The sequence below is a fragment of the Mya arenaria genome, chromosome 4 (genome assembly GCF_026914265.1).
Source record: "Mya arenaria isolate MELC-2E11 chromosome 4, ASM2691426v1".
NCBI lineage: Eukaryota > Metazoa > Mollusca > Bivalvia > Myida > Myidae > Mya > Mya arenaria.
Genome location: NC_069125.1, coordinates 72,514,883 through 72,534,294, shown reverse-complemented (window position 1 = coordinate 72,534,294; position 19,412 = coordinate 72,514,883). Strand labels below are relative to the sequence as shown.

The following is a 19,412-nucleotide window of genomic DNA, read 5'->3' as shown; positions in this document are numbered from 1 at the left end:
GGTCAGTCTATCTGTCACAGGCATATCTCCATTTGTATAATAACAGTGATGATATTTTACAGTAATGTGAGGCAGCATGAGAAAATGTGCATCTGGGGGAGTTATTGCCCTTGATCTTGTTATAAAAACACATAGAGCATGCAGTCGTGTGCCGCACTTATCTCCAAAAGCATAATTATGAGCCAGAGTTATAAAGCTGTGCATCTGCCACAAACTGGGTAGGTTTGTTGGTCATGACCAGATAACTCTGTCAACTTTGTGGTCGCATCCTCAAAGGTCAAACTTGTTGTAACCTTAAGCTATAAATCAGTTTCCGATCAAAAACTGAGGAACACTTGGTCCCAGGTACGTAAAACTTGGTAGGCAGGCTGTACTGTAATCATTGTTTATATTACTATCAAAATATTTCTGAATATTAACTAATATTACTTATCTTCAATGAAAATAAATTACAGACAATTACTTGCATTCAATGTTTGTGTATGACATAGCAGGATCATCAAAATGAGGTGATTATTAATCTCCTGTAGAGAAACATGTAAAATGTACTGATTATTAACCTCGTATGTTTGAGTGTCGGCACTTGACTTTCTGCCTTCGATGAAATATAAATTTAATTGTTTCTGAGTTAATCACACACCCGTACTGTGTTTTCACAGTTTGCAAAAATGCTTCATTGATATTCAATGGCATCAATATTTCATTCCCTTGATGTGGGTGCATTTTTATTTATTATCCTTAATTAACCAATCAGACACTTATTGACATAGGTATCTGGGCCAACTGGGCATATTGTAGCAAGTGTCATAAACTTGGTGGTACAGATGAAACATGGCACAAGATTGGCACGCAGAGAATATGAAAAGGATTTTGGATCACAGAATGTTTTTTCAAAATATGAAAATCCACGAATTTGAGTACCAACAAAGTTGTCCTTTTTTTTTTTTTTTTTAAACGCAAAATTTTATATTCATTATTTTAAAGTAATAACTAAAGGCTATCTGTCCATATAGGCCCCAATATGTATGGCCAATGAAGCCTTTCGGGTGTATTTGTCATATCCCTGTGACAGTTCAAGTAACTCCTCTAACGTTTTTATGGCCCTTGCCTTTGTGACAAAGGTGGGAAGTTGGGGCATCTGTGTGGTATGGGCACAATCTAGTGAATAATTTATAATTAAAAGGTATTATGCTTACAAGTTTTGAATGAAATATGTCAAAATTGTTTTCAGAAAAAGATGGTGAAGCGCAGTATAGCAAAGACTTCCGTTGATATAGACAAGGAATCCTCCCTATGGCCTCTGTTCAGGTTTGAGCGCCACCGAGCCTTCTACATCATTGTGTACACCTTCATTCTCCTGGATATGGTGAATGTAGCCTTCGCCATCACAAGCCAGTATGTGGAACACTTCTTTTACAAGCGCAATATCTTCCGGGGACTCAATTTGGCCTTTGTCACCATCTACATATTAGAACTTATCCTTAAGGTAATGTATATGTTTAAGAAAGTATAGGATTCCCTTTATGCAAATTTCATCAATAATTACTTCTATGCTCTTAACTGAATCTAGCAAATACTGTCTAATCAAACCAAGTTTCCTAGTCCAATAAATCATATAGACAGGTAATACATAAATTTGAGAAAAGTTCAAGTTCAAGGCAAAAAAGTGCAAAAAGTCTTTGAATAAATGCAATTCTAACAGATTATTACAATTTCACAAAATATTTGACAGTTTTTGTGACTAAAAAAAGCTTCAATCAAGAAACTATTGTTTTAGATACTCAGGAGGATATGTTTTAGTTTTAAGAATTATTCAATTGTGTTTAAGTGTTTTGAACCCTATATAATTATAGCCTATAAGTTTGTGTATCATACTAATCCTGTTTCTTTGTGCAGGTGGTAGTGCAGAGAGGGGCATACCTTAAGAACACGTGGCACTGGCTGTGTATGATTATTATTGTGGTGGGTGTGCCGGACGTGGTTCAGAGCTTTGTCCTCCCCATGCTGTACGGAGAGCTCCATGGCACAGTCCACATCATCTCACTGGTCTTCATCATCCACAGAACTATACGCGTCTTCAGACTTCTCGAGGTATTGTTATGAAAAAAAAATCATGGAATTGATAAGAATTTTTTCAAAAACCAAATATACTGAAAACTGACTTTAAAACCTGCAGTAAGCCATATACCTATATATCTGATATAAGACAATCATGGTCTGGACATTTCCAGCCGACCATGCCATACATCCTACACTTCATCAAGCGGCGTATGAGTCAGCACCTGAGTTACGGGTTTGATGTTGGGCGTGGATTCGTGGCAGGAGAGGAGGAAGTTCGGAAGCTTATTGACCATCTGTCTGACCACAAGGACATTGCTAAGTCCCTCAAACAAGTCTCCGATAACAGCCGCCTTGATGTCATCAGGTGTCTCGGTATGTCTGCTGAATAATGTTTTACTTATAATTATGTTAGCAGCCTGCAGTCAATTGTATAAATCTGAAGCGATAGTTGTTGTTTAGAAAATGAAAAATATTCTTTATAAATTATTATCATTCATTTCACATATTTTCCATTCTATTTTATCAATTTAATATTGTTTCATTCATGTGAAACAAATGAAAGTTCTACTTTTTCATGAAATCAAATCTTGACATAGATTTGCAAATATGTTGACTCTTAGCTTAAAAAGATGTTTTTATTCATGTCATACAAGTTAAAGAGTAAACATTTCTTCCCTCTTGTTTCAGGTATGTTGTCAAAGCAACATCCAGACATAGCCCTGTCCATCAAGACACGGCAGGCGATACGGAGCGTGTTGAATCAGCTACGAGATGGCATACACGACCTTCTGTCTGATGGAATCTTAGAGGAGGCTGAGGGTGGCAAGCTTGAGAAGGTAGGGGAAAGAACTCAACTGATGTTAGCAATCTGTTGTGGGAAGAGTTACCTAAATTATTTAATTATTAAAAAATCAAAAGGAAAAAAAAGGAAACAGTGTATAAATTAACTCTTTAACGAGCCTTTTATTTGTAATTTCCAAAACCCTCCATGTTGTTGTTTTCAGAAAGTGGAAGAGAACATGAAGCGTCTTCAGTCTGCTCCTCCGAGTCTGCCGATCCCGCCGCCAGATAAGATGCTGAAAAACATCTACTGGCTCCGTAATGATACAGCTCTTATGGACTTTATCAAGGTCTTGTGGTCTAACAATGTTGATAGGGATGAATAAAACACTGTTAAACATGCATTTGGCCACATACATTTTCATATTCATTTCTAAATATCATTCTATACATCTTTTCATTCCTGAGAGAACAGAAATCAAAATAGTAAAATTAAATGTACATACTGTGTTTTTTTCTGACAAAATAATTTTATAAAACACACTTTCAGTGAAACCAAAAAGGTGGTTTTAAAACAATTTAACTATTTTGCAGGACAAGGCCAAGTTGCTGAACTTTGACTATGAAGATGTTGTGATCAGGGAGGGCGATACGTGTGGAGGAATCTATATCATCATCTCTGGCATGGTCCGGGTATGTGCCAACCTTCTATGCAAAGTGTCTATGTCAGAATTGTTGGGGATTGTCACTTTTTGTAAAAATCACTGTGACTCAAAAATAGATTAATACTTCAGACAAAGTAAATTTGTAAGACCTACAAAGTATTAACAGTTATATTGGGATATGTATTTTTTGCTCAGTTTCATCTTCAGTTTTATCTTGTTAATATTTACAGCTGGAATCTTCCAACCCATCAGGCAAGCCAATCGTTTCCCTGCAAGAGAAACCATCTGGTATGACCCTGGCAAAGAAGACATATGTGCTTGACTTTATGACCTCCGGGAATATTATTGGGGAGATGGGGCTGCTCACACACAAACATCGCTCTGCCACTGTCATCTGTGAAACCTCCGTACAGGTGTGGATGGCCTTCTGGGCTCCACGTGGCCAACCAATAGTCTTAAAACAATATTTCTATGTTGTTTAATGATACGCTTTATTTTGTTGAGTTATGATTATTTTAAGACGAGAAGATGAGAGACTGTGCCAGGACACTAATGTGTTTTAAATCTTTGGTATTGAAAGATTTTTATTTCTTTTTTATTTTCTCTCATGACATAAACTAAAGAAGACTGTATACATTCCTGAACTTCTGTCATAGATGCTGTACATCCCACTGTAAGACTTTATTGTATAGCGCCTGAACTTCTATCCCTAGATGCTGTACATCACACTTGAGGACATGGAATATGCCTTGCAGTACTTCAGCGACGGGGAGGAACCCCTCCAGTACCGCCTCTGGCATGTCTGTGCTAACAGGATCGCAGCAAACATTCTCATGAAGCAGTCCGCTTTCCAGGTCAAAACCAACAACAAAATATCATTGTTAGACATTCAGTGTTTCTTAGCCCTTGAAAGTGACACATTAGTTAGGCAAATATATTAGTGGAAAAACTGCAAAAATATTTTCTAGTTGGGGCATATGTTTGATTTGAAAGTACATATAATAAACTTATAGATTATCATGAGCAGTTTCCACCTAATAATTTAAGAATTGCCTGTGTTCCAGGGCTGGACAAAGGAGAAGATCAAGCTGCGCCTGGAGAACTCATACCTGGCTGACACATCAGGGCGCATGTTTGTGGTTGACTCAACCATGTCAGATGTCGTACTCATCCATGGTACCCCTGCCATAACTTTGTCTGACAACCAAACCTCTGTCTGAGCAAATATTCCCCCAAAATTATTTTTCATGATGCTAGTAGAAAAGATTTCAGATATCTCCATGATCTTAATAATGCATGTACAAAGCTACTAGTATAGACACTTTTCATGTACCATATTTGTCTGACCTTGATGATGTGTACATGTAAGTGAGTTTTTCAATTGAACAGGAAATGTTTATCATAATATAGCTCTTCCCAAACAATACCATTAGGATAATAAAATTAATTACAGTTGAACACCGTTAATCTTAAATCGTAGGGACCCAAAAAATTATTTCGGAATAGCGATATTTCTGATTAACAATTTGCAGATTGGACAGTCTTCGCGAATTATAGACGACATGAACTACTAAGTCATGAAGATTGCAACGTTGGTTACACATTACCAATATGATACATTCGGTTCGAGTGATCTTTCGTATACAAAAATAATTGTTGATTTATTGTTTAATAAATGACAAATACTTTGTGATAATACTTCTTTATTAAAAAAACCATAAAACATTTAATTCATAATGACAGCACATGTATGCATTCGGAACATAGCACGGATTGTTCGGTAGTAGGTCGAGTGAGCATTGCGGCAATCGAATCTGATGAGATAGACATTTTCGAATGATATTCAGGTTGTGTTAACAAGCAATTATATACACACTGCATCACCCAAATGATCGCTCATTTTCTGACATTGATGTTTGTAACATACGCGTGCTCAACGTCATTCTTTAACAAGCGCTTATATTGTGTCCATTGTCACCTCAAGCCGATGCCGGAGTGCATTCAAAGTATGGTGTGAAAAACTATGACATGATAGAGTTCGAAATAAGAATTGATAAATAGGTGTGAAATACCCAATCGGGACCGTAATTTTTACTTCAGAATAGCGATTATTTTGGACTAGCGATTTTGGATTAAAGATAAAATATATAATTAAACAAAGAAGGAGTTCGGAATAGCGGTGTTCAACTGTATATAACTGAATTTTGCACTTAAAATGCATTTAATTGTTGCATTAATTTCCATATTGTTGGGTCTTATCTCTATTTTAGTGATGAAGATTTTATGTAGTTAAGTGAATTGTTGAGTACTGATTTCTCTGTCCCTGTCCTTCTGACATTTACTTGATTGAATGACTTGGTGTCATACAATCAAAGAATAATATTACTTTGGCGGTTTTATAAATGTCAATATACAGACCAGGAAAGAATAGATTCATTTCTATTACAATTTTATTACACTTATCTGCTTATCCAAACTATTCCAAGCATCTTGCTGGAACTGTATTGAAGTTGTCAGCACTTTATATTCTAAATAGTAACACTTCCAAATTTAGTATGTTATGTATTTCATTATAAAAGTAATGAGTAACACATGGTTTGATTTATGGAACCTGATTAAGGCAGTTGAAACAACAGATTAAGTAATAATCTGCACATATTACCTTGAGGGGTAAAATATGTGATCTAGATAGATGAATCAATTTCCCTATAAGGCTATATACAGGAAATATTGAAGGGATGTTTGAGGTCACCCGACCTGAACCTAGTATAGAGGTCATGAGTCAACACAGTTTCAAATGCTCTTTGTTTTGCCCTGACTTGTATTGTAACTTTGGCCTGGTGAGGTTTTTACTGCATGTCAACTTCTTAGAATATAACGTGGGAAAAAGCTATCATCTGAATAAAGAATGCATTGGGGGGGTAGAATATTTTACCAAAAGAATAAAGACTGGAATAAAAATTACACCGACCTTGACTTTTATCAATATATATATTGCATGTCGACACCAGGAGGCATGATGTCTTTGATATGTGTTTGTTTTAGGTTCTGCCTGTAACCCGTTCTCAAGTGAGGAGTTTGAGGGTCCTTGCTACATCCCTTGGACAGTCTTCAAACTGGACCTCTTGGTAAGCTCCGGCACTGAGGACAGGCTGGGAATAGATGGATTTGTCACAGCTGTAAATGCTCATTATCTATGTTAACTGAAGTACTGTCTGCTCAAGATCAAATCGATTGAAAGCAGAGACATATTATTAAGACATATTTCAAATACTTGTGACAGTGTAAGTATACTGCAAGGCCCCTGATGAATGTCACCTTTTTAGCTTGACTATTCAAAGAATATGGAGAGCTATACTATTCACCCAAGCGACGGCGTCAGCGTCACACCTTGGTTAAGGTTTTGCATGCAATCACACATAGGTTTATATCTCAGCAACTACTTGAGGTATTGCCTTGAGACTTTATACTGTGGTACTCAACCATCCAACCTACTTAATTAACCAAGTTAGATAACTCTAATATTCATGTAATGCAAATAATAGGCCTTTATTATTCGACTTAGAAATTCTGGTTAAGGTTTTGCGTGCAAGCACACATAGGTTAATATCTCAGCAACTTCTTGAGGTTTTGCATTGAGACTTGATAAAATGGTACTCTACCATCCAACCTACTTAATTAACCAAGTTAGATAACTCTAGTTTGCATTTAATGCAAATAATAGGCCTATATTATTCAACTTAGAAATTCTGGTTAAGGTTTTGCATGCAAGCACACATAGGTTAACATCTCAGCAACTTCTTGAGGTTTTGCATTGAGACTTGATACAATGGTACTCTACCATCCAACCTACTTAATTAACCAAAATAGATAACTCTTGTTTGCATTTAATGCAAATAATTGCTCTTTATTATTCGACTTAAAAATTCTGGTTAAGGTTTTTCGTGCAAGCACACATAGGTTAATATCTCAGCAACTACTTGAGGAATTGCATTGAGACTCGATACAATGGTAGTCAACCATCCAACCTACTTAATTAACCAAGTTAGATAACTCTAGTTTGCATTAAATTTAAATAACGGCCCCTTTTTAGCCGGATTTTTCATTGAAAAATTACGGGTTGTAGAATGGCGAAAACCGGGCGTGCGGGCGTTAACAATTCTGCGTTAAAGTTTTCATTTTATGTAATGAAATCAAGAGTTTTTATCCAATGGTAATTAAACTTGGTCAGACTATTTGTCAAATTCTAGGTCACTAGGTCACATCTTAGGAAAATCATTCCACGTCATAAATTCAACATTTTTTGTCAAATCTTTATGAAACTTGGTCAGAATATTTGTCTGCATAATATCTTGAAAGTTTTATAATATGGGTTATCCCCGGTCAAAATCTAGGTCACAAGGTCAAATCTTAGGAGAAAGAATTCCACGACCATAAAAATTCATTAATTTTTGTCAAATCTTTATTAAACTTGCTCAGAATATTTGTCTACTTGTTGTCTTAAACATTTGTGAATATGGGTCACCTCAGATCAAAAACTAGGTCACTAGGTCAAATCTTAGGAAATATTTTCCTGATGTCATAAAAGAATCAAAAAAAAAATCATGAAACTTTTCATGAAACTTTTACACTTTTTTTTCTCCAGGATATCTTAGTCACATTAAAGTATAATAGATTTTCAAGAAACTTTTACATTTTTTTCTCCAGGATATCATAGTCACATTAAAGTATAATAGAATTTAAGCATAAATTACAGTTTTTTCCTGCAGGATATTGATTTTTTTTTTCAATTTTCATGCCATTTGGTTAAATTACATACATACACACACACACGCACACATGCTATCACACTGGCACACACACCATTGACCTGTCAGCATCACAGTCAATGATTGTATTTTCAGGATCTTAATATTTTCCTTCTTTTGTGTCTAAATAGCTACGCCCTTTTGTGACTTGAACTGTGCTTTAGGATACATACAGTATTTGTGCCAGAAATTTCAGACTTTAAAAATATTTGTGTACATGAAATCTTTGATGATAAAGTGTGTCATCTAAGGTCAAAAATTAGGTCTCTGGGACAGATCTTATTGGAAAAGCTGATGTATTTTTAAAATGTTCATTTTTCCTCACACAAATGGAATAGTTTCTGTTCATCAGGCTATTTGTATGAATGATAATTCTCCAGTATAAATATGGGTCTTTTTGGTTAAAAATACTAGGTCACTAGCTCAAATCCTTGGTTTGCAAAATTGCATCGTCAAATAAAAATCCGGCTTTAATGGGGCGTTGCCGCATTTGCGTCTTGTTTAGACATAGAAATTCTGGTTAAGGTTTTGCTTGTTACCACTTTTAAGTCCATACCTCAGCGAATACATCATGTATTGCATAATGAAACTTTACACACATGCTCGCAACCATTTAACCTTCTTCTTTAATCAAGTAAGATAACTCTATCTTTCATATTATATCATTTTTGCCCCTTAATTATGCGACTTAGAAATTGTGGTTAAGGTCTTGCATGTTAGCACACGTACATACCATAATATCTCAGCAACTACTTGATGTATTGCATTAAGACTTTATACAATGGTATTCAACCACCCAACCTAATCGAATATCCAAGTTAGATAACTGTATTTTGCAAATAATGGCCCTTTATTATTAGACTAAAAAATTCTGGTTAAAATGTTCTATGTAACCACATTTATGTTAATATCTCAGCACATCATGTATTGCATTGAAATCTAATCTAACAGTGATCCATGCATGTTTCGCCAAAACTTTTCAATCCTTACACTAAAAAGCGGCAGAATAGTCGAGTGCGCTGTCTCTGTGGCAGCTCTTGTTGTACATATACTCATAGAATTAATTCATACTTGTATAATTCATATATCTGTTTCATTATCAGGCTGAAATAATAATAAAAGATAAAGGAATAGTTCTTTTCAGTGCAATTGAGAAGTTGAGCTGCAATTTGTAAGTGGAGCTACATTTGTAGCTGACAATCCTTGTGCTTAACTCTTTCCTTCATAGACAAGTGGCCACATCAGCTGCCCCTAGTTATACCCCTTACTATATATTTTTAGAGTGTAAAGGCCAATCTATGAGGCTATGGATAGAGGAGTTAAATTGCAATCCCATTGGTCTATCTGTACAAATACATGTAGATGTATATATTTAGTATTTAGCCAGATTATTTGCAGCCAGTGGAGGATACGCCTGTGGTTATCCTAGTGGTACCCAGTGATGTTGGGCAGCCCATCCATGGCGGGAAGAAGACGGAACAACAGCGTGGCCACGGTGCCTTCATCAACTCCCTCTCACAACTCTGCCTTAAGCACGCCTCTAAAAACAGGCTCAAGGTGGAGTCCAAGTGGAAGGTGCGTACATGAAGCACTGTTACCGCATTTTCAGCATCTTGAAAACATCCCTTGTTCAGTATCTAAACACTCATCGTGAAGTCCCCTGAATTCATTTAATTTCAGTCCAATAACATGTTCAACATTTCAAACAATCTCATAACTGAGAAGGGTTAAGACACTTTAACATGGCTAGAACAGATAGAATTTGTCAGTCAGACTCAGTCAGTTTGTAAAATGAACTAGATAGAAATCTCTTCTTTATTGAAATGATCAAAACAAAAGGTTTATAAGTCTTATGTCAAGCAAATTTTCTATTTATGCTGTCAATCTATCTAAATATTTGTATAAAACTTTAAAATGGACATGAACAAAGTATTAATATTTAACTAACATCAATATATGTGCTGTTTTAATTATACTACTGCCTTTGTTTCAGATACTGAATAATCAAGCATAAAGAATTATTATAATTTAATCTTCCATATGAATTTAGTGATTTTTTCCTTCTTCTTGGGAATAGCAGTATACTTGTTACTCCGCTGTCATGGTAGTATCTCATTAAAACCTTCACGCTGAAAGTATTGTTACTGTTGGCTATGAAATGCTTAATAATGTTTTGTAATGTTATGAACTGATTCTATTCTTTTGAGAGCAGAATTATCAAAATTGGATTTATTCAATTTTTCAGACAGTTGCATAGAAAATAATCCTATACTAATCACACAGTATTAGTGGATATCCCATGTTAATGATGGTTCTCCTCCTGACCCTCAACAATTGTATATTGCAGAAGGTGCAGAGCGCCAAGAGCCTGGGCACGCTGTTCAACAACAAGGTGAATCAGTCATCCACAGACTCCATCAATAAGCTCAATATCGAAATACCCAGGTACATCACACACAAGTACATCATATTTTCATAATTCAATCATGTGACTTCATTGAGAAGGGTAGGGTGGCAAAAGTTGTGGCCCCCAGCTTTTTGCACCACGGACTGCCTTTGCTTTAAAAAAAAATGAAATACATGTATGATAAAACCATTGGAGGGGTTTCTGTCTATGGCCATGTATGTATTTAGTGGGTTTCAACTGAATTTAAAAGAGCTAAAATTGGTCTGTCTATGAGTGTCACTGGTTATGACACCAGATGCCTGCATTTACAGTCAAGATGTATTGCTGTAAATTCAATATTCGTATGGACCTTCATGCGGGCTTTAACTTTATTTGAAAATCGTCATCGCCCAATTTTCAAATTGGTTGTTGCCTAGGTATATGCTGTTGTATGCAATTACTTGCAAAAACGCAGCATAATATTGACTCTTGTCGCGAAACCTTGAGACGCCATTTACACGATTTTGCTATAATATATTTGATTTGCATAGGATACATATATATTCACTATCACTTAATACGATACATGGTAGAATATCAGACACCATGTACATGTATGTAACTTGCCGTTAAAAGTAAGATCTTATTAATGTGACCATGTCTTAGGTTTAGCGCACCATGGTACGCCGTTATAACATTAAATTTTAACCCTGTTGAATATTGACCACAGTCAACCTCTGACATATATTTCCCCCCACCAAATCGAAGGGTTCGGGAGCTGGATATTGTTATGGCATTGTCCCTCGGTCCGTCATTCAGTTCGTCCGTCTGTTGTCACATAATTTCTGTCATATCTTGGATTGGTCAGATAATGTTCAAACACAGTCAGAATGTCCCCCTTGATAAAATCTCCACGGCTTGTAAATGTGAGTCACATGTGGTCAAAAACTAGGTCATTATGTCAAATCTTAGGAAAATCTTTGGAACTCACAAGAGACATTTTAATTGGCCAAATACACATGAAACGTTATCAGAATGTCTTCCTTAACTCAAGGATAAGTTTGAAACTAGTGTGGTGTCAAAACAAAACTAGGTCACTAGGTCAAATTTTAAGAATTTTAAAATAGGCAATAATACTGGTAAATGTATGTTCGATCTATATTTATGACACTTAATCAGAATGATTTCCTCAATAAGATCAATATCTAGATGAAAATTGGAACGTGAGGTCAGAAACTAGGTCACTAGGTCAAATATTTCGAAAATCATGTCAGAAACCAAATATTAGTATTGATTACTTTGTTCGAACTGTGGTCAGAATGTTTCCCTTGATGTAATTTTGACTTTAAAATGCGTCACATGAGGCCAAAAACTAGGGCATTGATCAAATCATTATGAAAACTAGTGAACAAACAGCGGCAATATATTCACTCTAATCTCTATGAAAGTTAATCCGAATTTGCCTCCATGAAATCTTGGCTAAATTTGAAACAAGGTCACATGGGGTCAAAAACTAGGTCACTAGGTCAAAACCTTGGGAACACTCTAGAGGCTATATTTTTGCAATACTACTAGTCCAATCTGGCCACTATGAATACTTTTTAACTAACGTTTGAAACAGGGTTACTTGGGGTCAAAATGTATGTTACTAAATCAAATCTTAATGCTGCAGTATATACAATATTTTTTTTTTATATCGAACAGTTTCAAGACGATTTGTATCTCATGTCCAATGTTTATAAGAGTCCACGAGTCCATCATTCTGCAGCCGTATTGAATGTTTTGATCGGAATATTTGCTTGTTTATAATTGTAATAACCGTTAAACATTGCCCTATTACTGACCGGAATGTAACAATGATCAGTTCACAGATGACTGTCATGGCCAAAATTTAATGTTGAAATGGTGTCAGAGTAAATATTCAACGCAAATATTTTTTCAACAAGGCCGTTTTTTACACGAACTATTTTCCACGAATGTATCTGCGCCTAAATAACAATACTTGATTCATTGTACATGTAGTCTGAACTGCTAGAAATAAGCGTAATCAGTAACCAACGATGATACGAGCAGTTGCTATGCAGTGGTGCATGACGAATTTATGTACGTACGAATAATAATCATCATCATTTGTTTAATGGTACGCATTTTAAAAATGTATCAAAAAACGTAATAAAACGTTTAATAAAAACAATAAATAACATGAATAATAACAGTTTATTATACAGGTAGTATCCGATCTGATTCTGGCGATTCAATAGTTTAAAGTACAGTGTACTTCCTTTAAGGGAATGATCTACGCCATCCGCGTCCGTTCTTAAACTGACGGTAGATGCCTGTTAATCGCAAATTAAGCGCCAATCCACAGTGGAATACTTTAATACAAAGTAGCAGTCTCCCCTAAGTCATGGTGCAACTATAGTTGGCACGCAAAAATGTTCCCTCTAGTTTAAACGTCATATTTCTCATTTAGTAGTGTATTAGAGCGTAAATGTAACAAACATGAACATAGGCTGTTTTGTAAATCAATGTACCGTAAATGAACCTAGATCGTGCATTCTGTCAGCTATATTCCGACCCGTTATCCGTCAATTGGCGCAAGCGTCCGTGAATCGGCACAAATATACGCGCCGTGTCTTCATGCTGGAGCGGCAGGGTTGAAATGGGTTCAGGGATTGAATATCGAATATTTCTGCATGGTACATCATCGGAATGCTCGTTTACCACAGAAAAGGCGATGGACATGAATAAAAATTCATTTTGCAGGGAAAATGGTTGCTAACTATATGTAACGAAGTGATGTCTTAATGTGTTTTTGAAGCATTTTTGTTCTACTTTATGGCAGATTGGTGTGGAGTATTGTTTAGAAGGATTTTAAATTTGAACGTATTTTCAGTTCCGGTACCGGGTTGCATCAGCGGGCATCCTCCCCACTGGATGCGTTTTCCACGCACAGTAACAGTCTAGTGAACCACGTGGGCCCACAGTCATCCTCTTCCGGATCCTCTGGGGACTCCCATTCAACTGCCGACGAGTTCAAGGTTGACCTTAATTTCGGCAGCCCTCTACGGGGCCAGAAATCATCACGGTGGGAGCGACTGAAGCGGAGGTTGAGCTCTGACAGTGCACACGGCCAACCAGGCAACATATCCGCTCACTCGTTCGAGAGCACAGAAATTCTGCCCGACGACTTTGAATATATCGAAGGCGGCGACATCGTCCACTCCGACAGCCACCAGCATGTCGACCGTTCATCAACATCCATGGGACTAGATCGGGAGCACGTTTTGACGCCCGTCCAGGAGGAGCGACAGGACACGCCCGTCCAGGAGGAGCGACAGGACACGGCACCTGATACAGCCGCTCCGGAAACCGCAAGCACGGCAACGGATGGCGGTGCCCCGTCCCGTGCCCCGTCCTCAAAAATGCCTGTGAAAGGAAAACGACCGGGATTGCGGACAAATAAGAATGATAACAAGGATATGCACGCCTAATGTTTTCCAGGAATATGCGTGCTCTCATCCACTGGTCCACCTTTTGCATACATCGACTGTTCCACCTTTTGCATACATCGACTGGTCCACCTTTTGCATACATCGACTGTTCCACACCTTTTGCATACATCGACTGTTCCACCTTTTGCATACATCGACTGTTCCACCTTTTGCATACATCGACTGTTCCACCTTTTGCATATATCGACAAGTAGTGTTATTAGCGTTTTACACGCTCATTTAACTGATATCATTTACGTTTTCAATACATGTAAGTCATATATCTACAGACTATATATTGCTTTGCCTTTTGTATGTATCTAAAACAAAAGTTGACAGAAGCCTTACTAAACATGCATGAAGAGCATGCGTGTATGTATATATCATCTTCTTGTGAATAATGCACAAGTTATAGTACGTGTATACTTATCATGCGTTTTTATTAATTCTATATTTTTTTTACATTTCTGTTACTGTCATGTTATATTTTCAAATAAAGTATAGTAGTAAATTGGCGGTGTTTGATTTCAAATCAATATGATAAAAATCAAATAGATGTAACAATGTAACAATATCAATGGAATCATTCTCACCAACATAGTACCATTCACCATCTGACACTCAATCAGTGTAAACCTACTCACCGTTAGTAGTTTGCTGGATGTCATTATTATTACCACAACTTGGATATGCTCTTTCTTACCAAGAAAGCCACATCAAATTTGAAACCTTATAATAACCATTTGATTGGTGCAGTTTTAATTGATATTTTTGACATGATTATAAAATGGGAAATATATGGTGTTATGCGGTTTAAAATAATGCAAATTTAAGACCGCTTTATTTAAATATGTTTATAAAATTGCAGCGTTTATTGTTAATTTGAAGGTAAGCCGAAAAACCTTATATAATTTATTAATTTTGGTGGGGAACCGAGGGGAAGAGATAATTATAGATAATAACGGTTAGAGTTTGGTAAGGGTTATGGGCGTCAGACACAATACGTAATCCGCCCTGCATGGACATTTTGTGCTATACTACAGTCACTCTGTCGCGCCACAGTATTTCAACGCTTCGTTACGTTATAGAACAATTTCAGAGATACCAGTATTATGACCACACTGATACATTCGGTTATCTGTTTCTTATCTTAGGTGACTTGCCCTGTGAAATGGCGAAGGTCGTGATATATTTCACCGAGTAAGCACGAAAAGTTACTCTCACTGCTCCGCTCCCTCGACCTCTCCAATAACCCCCTCGAGTACATCTCGCCCGGAACGTTCTCTAGCCAGACAGACTTCGACGTGCTCAACCTTCAGCACACGAAGCTGGCGACAATTCTGCCTACCGTGACGTCACTGTCGGCTATAAGTAGACTGTAGCTGCAAGGGACGCCAGACCAGGGCTCGTGTAAGATGTCTTACCTGCGTGGCTGGGGGCTAAACGCCAGCTCCATCTACGGCACGTGTAAAGCCACGGCGGAAGACGTGAATGACTTCATCATCAACTTCTTGACATTAACGTCTTGACTTTTTGTCCGTAATGGTAAGGAAATCTGGGCCAAACAATGACATCACCCAGACCGCGGCATAGTTGAACGGTTCTTATCCAATGGTGAAATATTACTGCCGTTAAGATAACCTGAAAGCGTTCGCTAATCGTTTCGTGTTCACCACTTATTTTCCGCGATAATTATCTAGCTATCTAGTTAATATTAGCGATACGTTTTGGTATCATACGACTAAAACAGTCGTGAAAGTTATGGTTTACGAAATCCACTCAATAAGTAACATAATAAATGGTTAACTATATAAGATTCGTGTTACCACTTATCTATAAATGCACTTCTAGGCTTCTAGCAGTAAGTTTATCTAGTTATGGTTTGCGAATTCCACTTAATAAGTAATATAATAACTGATAAAATTGATAAGATTCGTGTTACCACTAAATATATTTATACAAATGGTTATCTTCTTATGATTTGCGAATTTCACTGAGTAAGTGGTAACACAAATCTTAACCAGTTAACCAGTTAGTATGTTACTTACCAAGTGGAATTCGCAAACCATAACTAGATAACCTGTTAGCGCCTAAATCAGGAATGCATTTCTAGGAAACTGAAACACGAATCTTATCCAGTTAACCATTTACAATGTTACTTACTAAGTGGAATTCGCAAACCATAACTAGATAACCTGTTAGCGCCCGAATCTGGAATGCATTTCTAGGTAACTGGTAACACGAATATTATCTAGTTAACCAGTTAGTATGTTACTTACTAAGTGGAATTCACAGATCATTACTAGATAACCTATTAATGTTAACACGGGTGGCAGTTCTGAGCACTTTCAAGCCAGTTTTTAGTCTTATGATATTTATCAGGCCAACCGAAAACGTTTCGCAATTATTAACTCGATAGCTAGATAATTATCGCGAAAATTAAACCATTCGGGAACGTTAACAGGTAATCGTATGGCAGTTATATGCCACCATATTATCCACACCTAACAAGGCGGAACAAGATATAATATGAAGTTTCTATTTAATACTGACAAAACATATATACATACACATGTATGTTTGGTTGTGTGTTTGAATATTTATATGTATAAGTCATACATAAAAGAAGTAAGTATTTATTTAATATATCATATTATCGTGCTTCTTTACAAAAGAAGAGCATACGAAAATATGTAAGAAGATGACAGCATGCAATTCAAGGATTGATGATAAATGATTTAAAGCATTACCATAAACATGAAAATATATGTGTATACATGAAACAGATCATTTCTACAACAAAAAGTTATGGCCTAAAGCAGACTCATGAATGAATAAAAATACATGTTTGTTAAATTCCGTACTTTTTGTTTCGCTTTTGGTGTTTTACGAAATCGTTTTTAACGCAAATGTAATTTTGAAATACAGACTGGACGCGCTATAACTTTATTGCACCTCGTATTGGGAGCACCACGTTCTTGAATATGGTGATATTTGAACTAATGTCAGTTTACAAATATCCGTAATATTGAGATAAAAAAGAGAAAAAACATATCTCGTCTTTCCATGCGTTTTATGTCTGAACTTGTATGATTTTATGCATAAAATGATCAAAAAAGATGCAAGGACTTGCGTCAAGGGAAAATAACGCGAAAGCACTTAGTTACTGAAATGTCATCTGGTGATAAAAGAGAGAAAACACCAATATAAAGTAAATCAGTCATTTTGGTTTCTTTGGAAGACTCATAGGCGTCAAGGGACAGTAACGCGAAAGCAGTCCGATCGTTACTGAAATGTCATCTGGTGAGAAAGCACCAATATTAAGTATATCAGTCATTTTTGGAAGACTCATATGGACAATTATATCCATAGTAAGTGCACCATTGTGGGCACGCAGAACGGGTTCAAATGTTTGTTCCACGTGTATAGGCGGCGGGGCATGGTTGTGTCTCGGCAGAGATCGTGTTGATGGCCGGAGCGTCAGAAGATATTCCCTGATTCCACAGCGGAGCTGATGTGAGTCTTTTATCACAGCCGTACTTTATACATGACACTACCAAACCTCAGACCGTATTGTCAACCCCGTCTACGTTAACGACATCGCCAGTTTAAGGTCATCATCCGATATTTTGGCACCTGCTATCACTCCAATTGTGTCACTGTTTAAATCTTTAAAGGAACTCGCTAATGTTTTGTAAAAAGCACTGTATTATGACAAAATAAAGTGTGGCAAATCATTAGGAGTGTTAAAACTCAGATACTGCCGGCTGGAATCATTCAACAAATGTTGATAACTACTCATAGAATGTATTTGAAGTATGAAATAGAAAAATAGTTATAATAGTAGTGTTTTCAGTTGCATTGTCGTTAAAAAATATTTTCTCACAACATGAGCGAGTCCCCTAAAGTTTAAACTTGAATGCGCTGAAACATGTAAACTGCATGTAATTTAAATATGTTTATAATTATTTTATAGTAACATTAATTATACAAGGGGGCCAACAAGGCCTATGACCAATAATCGACCTTCGCCTAATTGATCAAATATGATCGAGTTAAAAAATGCGGCATCAAGAGTGTTAACAATGTTGTTTTCTTATCACACATTTGACCTAGTGACCTACTTTTTGATTCATCAAAACCCATGATTAGTTTTCATACATTGTGACCAAGTTTCATAAGCATTTGGTAAATATCGTGGGTGAACAAAATGCGATACCTCGTATTACTTCTCTAGGAATATTTTAGGACCGTCGACACGCATTTTCCGGAAGTCCGGAGCGAACGTGAACATGAACGTTAGTACTGAAAGCGCTAGAAGCCACTCCGTGATCGTTGACGTCAAGTACACCGCTCGCAACGTGTCCTGAAACACAAGATTGTACTTAGTTGCCCTGTAGCAAAGTGTTTATGTTACATGGGTGAGGAGTTAGACCTTTCGAAGACTATTTACTTGGTTCTTTTCAGGGTTCAGCAACATCCAACTGTTTTGCTAACATGCCTGTGTATAGGTTAAATGATTTTCTATTCGTTATGATCTATAATCTTAGAACAAACCGGAACTGTCGCTCCCCGGGGGATAGGACGAGAGCTGAACAGCACTAATGACAGTTTTATCTAGGGTCCCGACAGGATTTCAGGACTTTGACGGACACGCAATAGCCTCTTAGAGTCGACAAGCATCACAGAAACCTTGTCTTGTGGCAATATGTAGAATGCTTATTAATTAATTTTCGCTTTAAATGTCTCCATATTATTTTTTTTTCGCACACCTTTCAAGAAATAATGCTTTTTTTTCACTCTCCTCAGAACTATTAAAATATCAATTTGACTATTAACATAATCTGAATCACTGCGCGCATATCCATGACAACCACGACTGAATTATGACATACATCCATACAGTAAACCTCGTTTCCGCAAAACACCCTACGCTCGGGTCGGGATGAACCTGTCTTTCATTCTCAGTCATGGAAGACACTTTTATTCTCTCACCCCAGAAAAGTTTGGTCATGCTTGAAATCCTTATCTTGCCAAGAGGCAAATATAAAGTACCCGTATGCAAAAAAAAAAAATGAGTATAGATTTTTACTACATTTTGTTTTACTGATGTGGGAGAAAAAGCATCTACCATGGTCGCTCATGTAAGACATGTTGATCCCAAACTTTCGCTCTGGTTAGGATGAGCAATCTTATGAATGTGAAGTTTGGAGGTAGT

The 19,412-nt window shown here is 36.8% G+C and overlaps 2 protein-coding genes across 4 annotated transcripts in view; one reads left to right on the top strand and one right to left on the bottom strand.

Annotated features, from left to right (window-relative positions):
- Nucleotides 1–14,699, top strand: part of LOC128229773 (sodium/hydrogen exchanger 10-like) — a 216,996-nt gene extending 202,297 nt beyond the window's left edge. For all 3 annotated transcript variants that reach the window (XM_052941592.1, XM_052941593.1, XM_052941594.1), the window contains 13 exons: nucleotides 1,232–1,486; nucleotides 1,897–2,091; nucleotides 2,232–2,433; nucleotides 2,749–2,897; nucleotides 3,066–3,191; nucleotides 3,436–3,534; nucleotides 3,737–3,919; nucleotides 4,220–4,360; nucleotides 4,571–4,682; nucleotides 6,552–6,634; nucleotides 9,713–9,889; nucleotides 10,662–10,759; nucleotides 13,597–14,699. In XM_052941592.1, the coding sequence (XP_052797552.1) occupies nucleotides 1,232–1,486; nucleotides 1,897–2,091; nucleotides 2,232–2,433; nucleotides 2,749–2,897; nucleotides 3,066–3,191; nucleotides 3,436–3,534; nucleotides 3,737–3,919; nucleotides 4,220–4,360; nucleotides 4,571–4,682; nucleotides 6,552–6,634; nucleotides 9,713–9,889; nucleotides 10,662–10,759; nucleotides 13,597–14,194 (2,418 nt within the window). In that variant the 3' untranslated portion in view covers nucleotides 14,195–14,699. The remainder of the gene's footprint in view (nucleotides 1–1,231; nucleotides 1,487–1,896; nucleotides 2,092–2,231; nucleotides 2,434–2,748; nucleotides 2,898–3,065; nucleotides 3,192–3,435; nucleotides 3,535–3,736; nucleotides 3,920–4,219; nucleotides 4,361–4,570; nucleotides 4,683–6,551; nucleotides 6,635–9,712; nucleotides 9,890–10,661; nucleotides 10,760–13,596) is intronic.
- Nucleotides 14,700–16,724: 2,025 nt separating this feature from the next.
- The window catches only part of LOC128231061 (uncharacterized), a 32,087-nt gene continuing 29,399 nt past the window's right edge, over nucleotides 16,725–19,412 (bottom strand). Inside the window, exons 23-24 of the mRNA XM_052943480.1 lie at nucleotides 18,414–18,560; nucleotides 16,725–18,118 (exon numbers count right to left, since the gene is read on the bottom strand). Coding sequence (XP_052799440.1) covers nucleotides 18,420–18,560 — 141 coding nt within the window. The 3' untranslated portion in view covers nucleotides 16,725–18,118; nucleotides 18,414–18,419. The remainder of the gene's footprint in view (nucleotides 18,119–18,413; nucleotides 18,561–19,412) is intronic.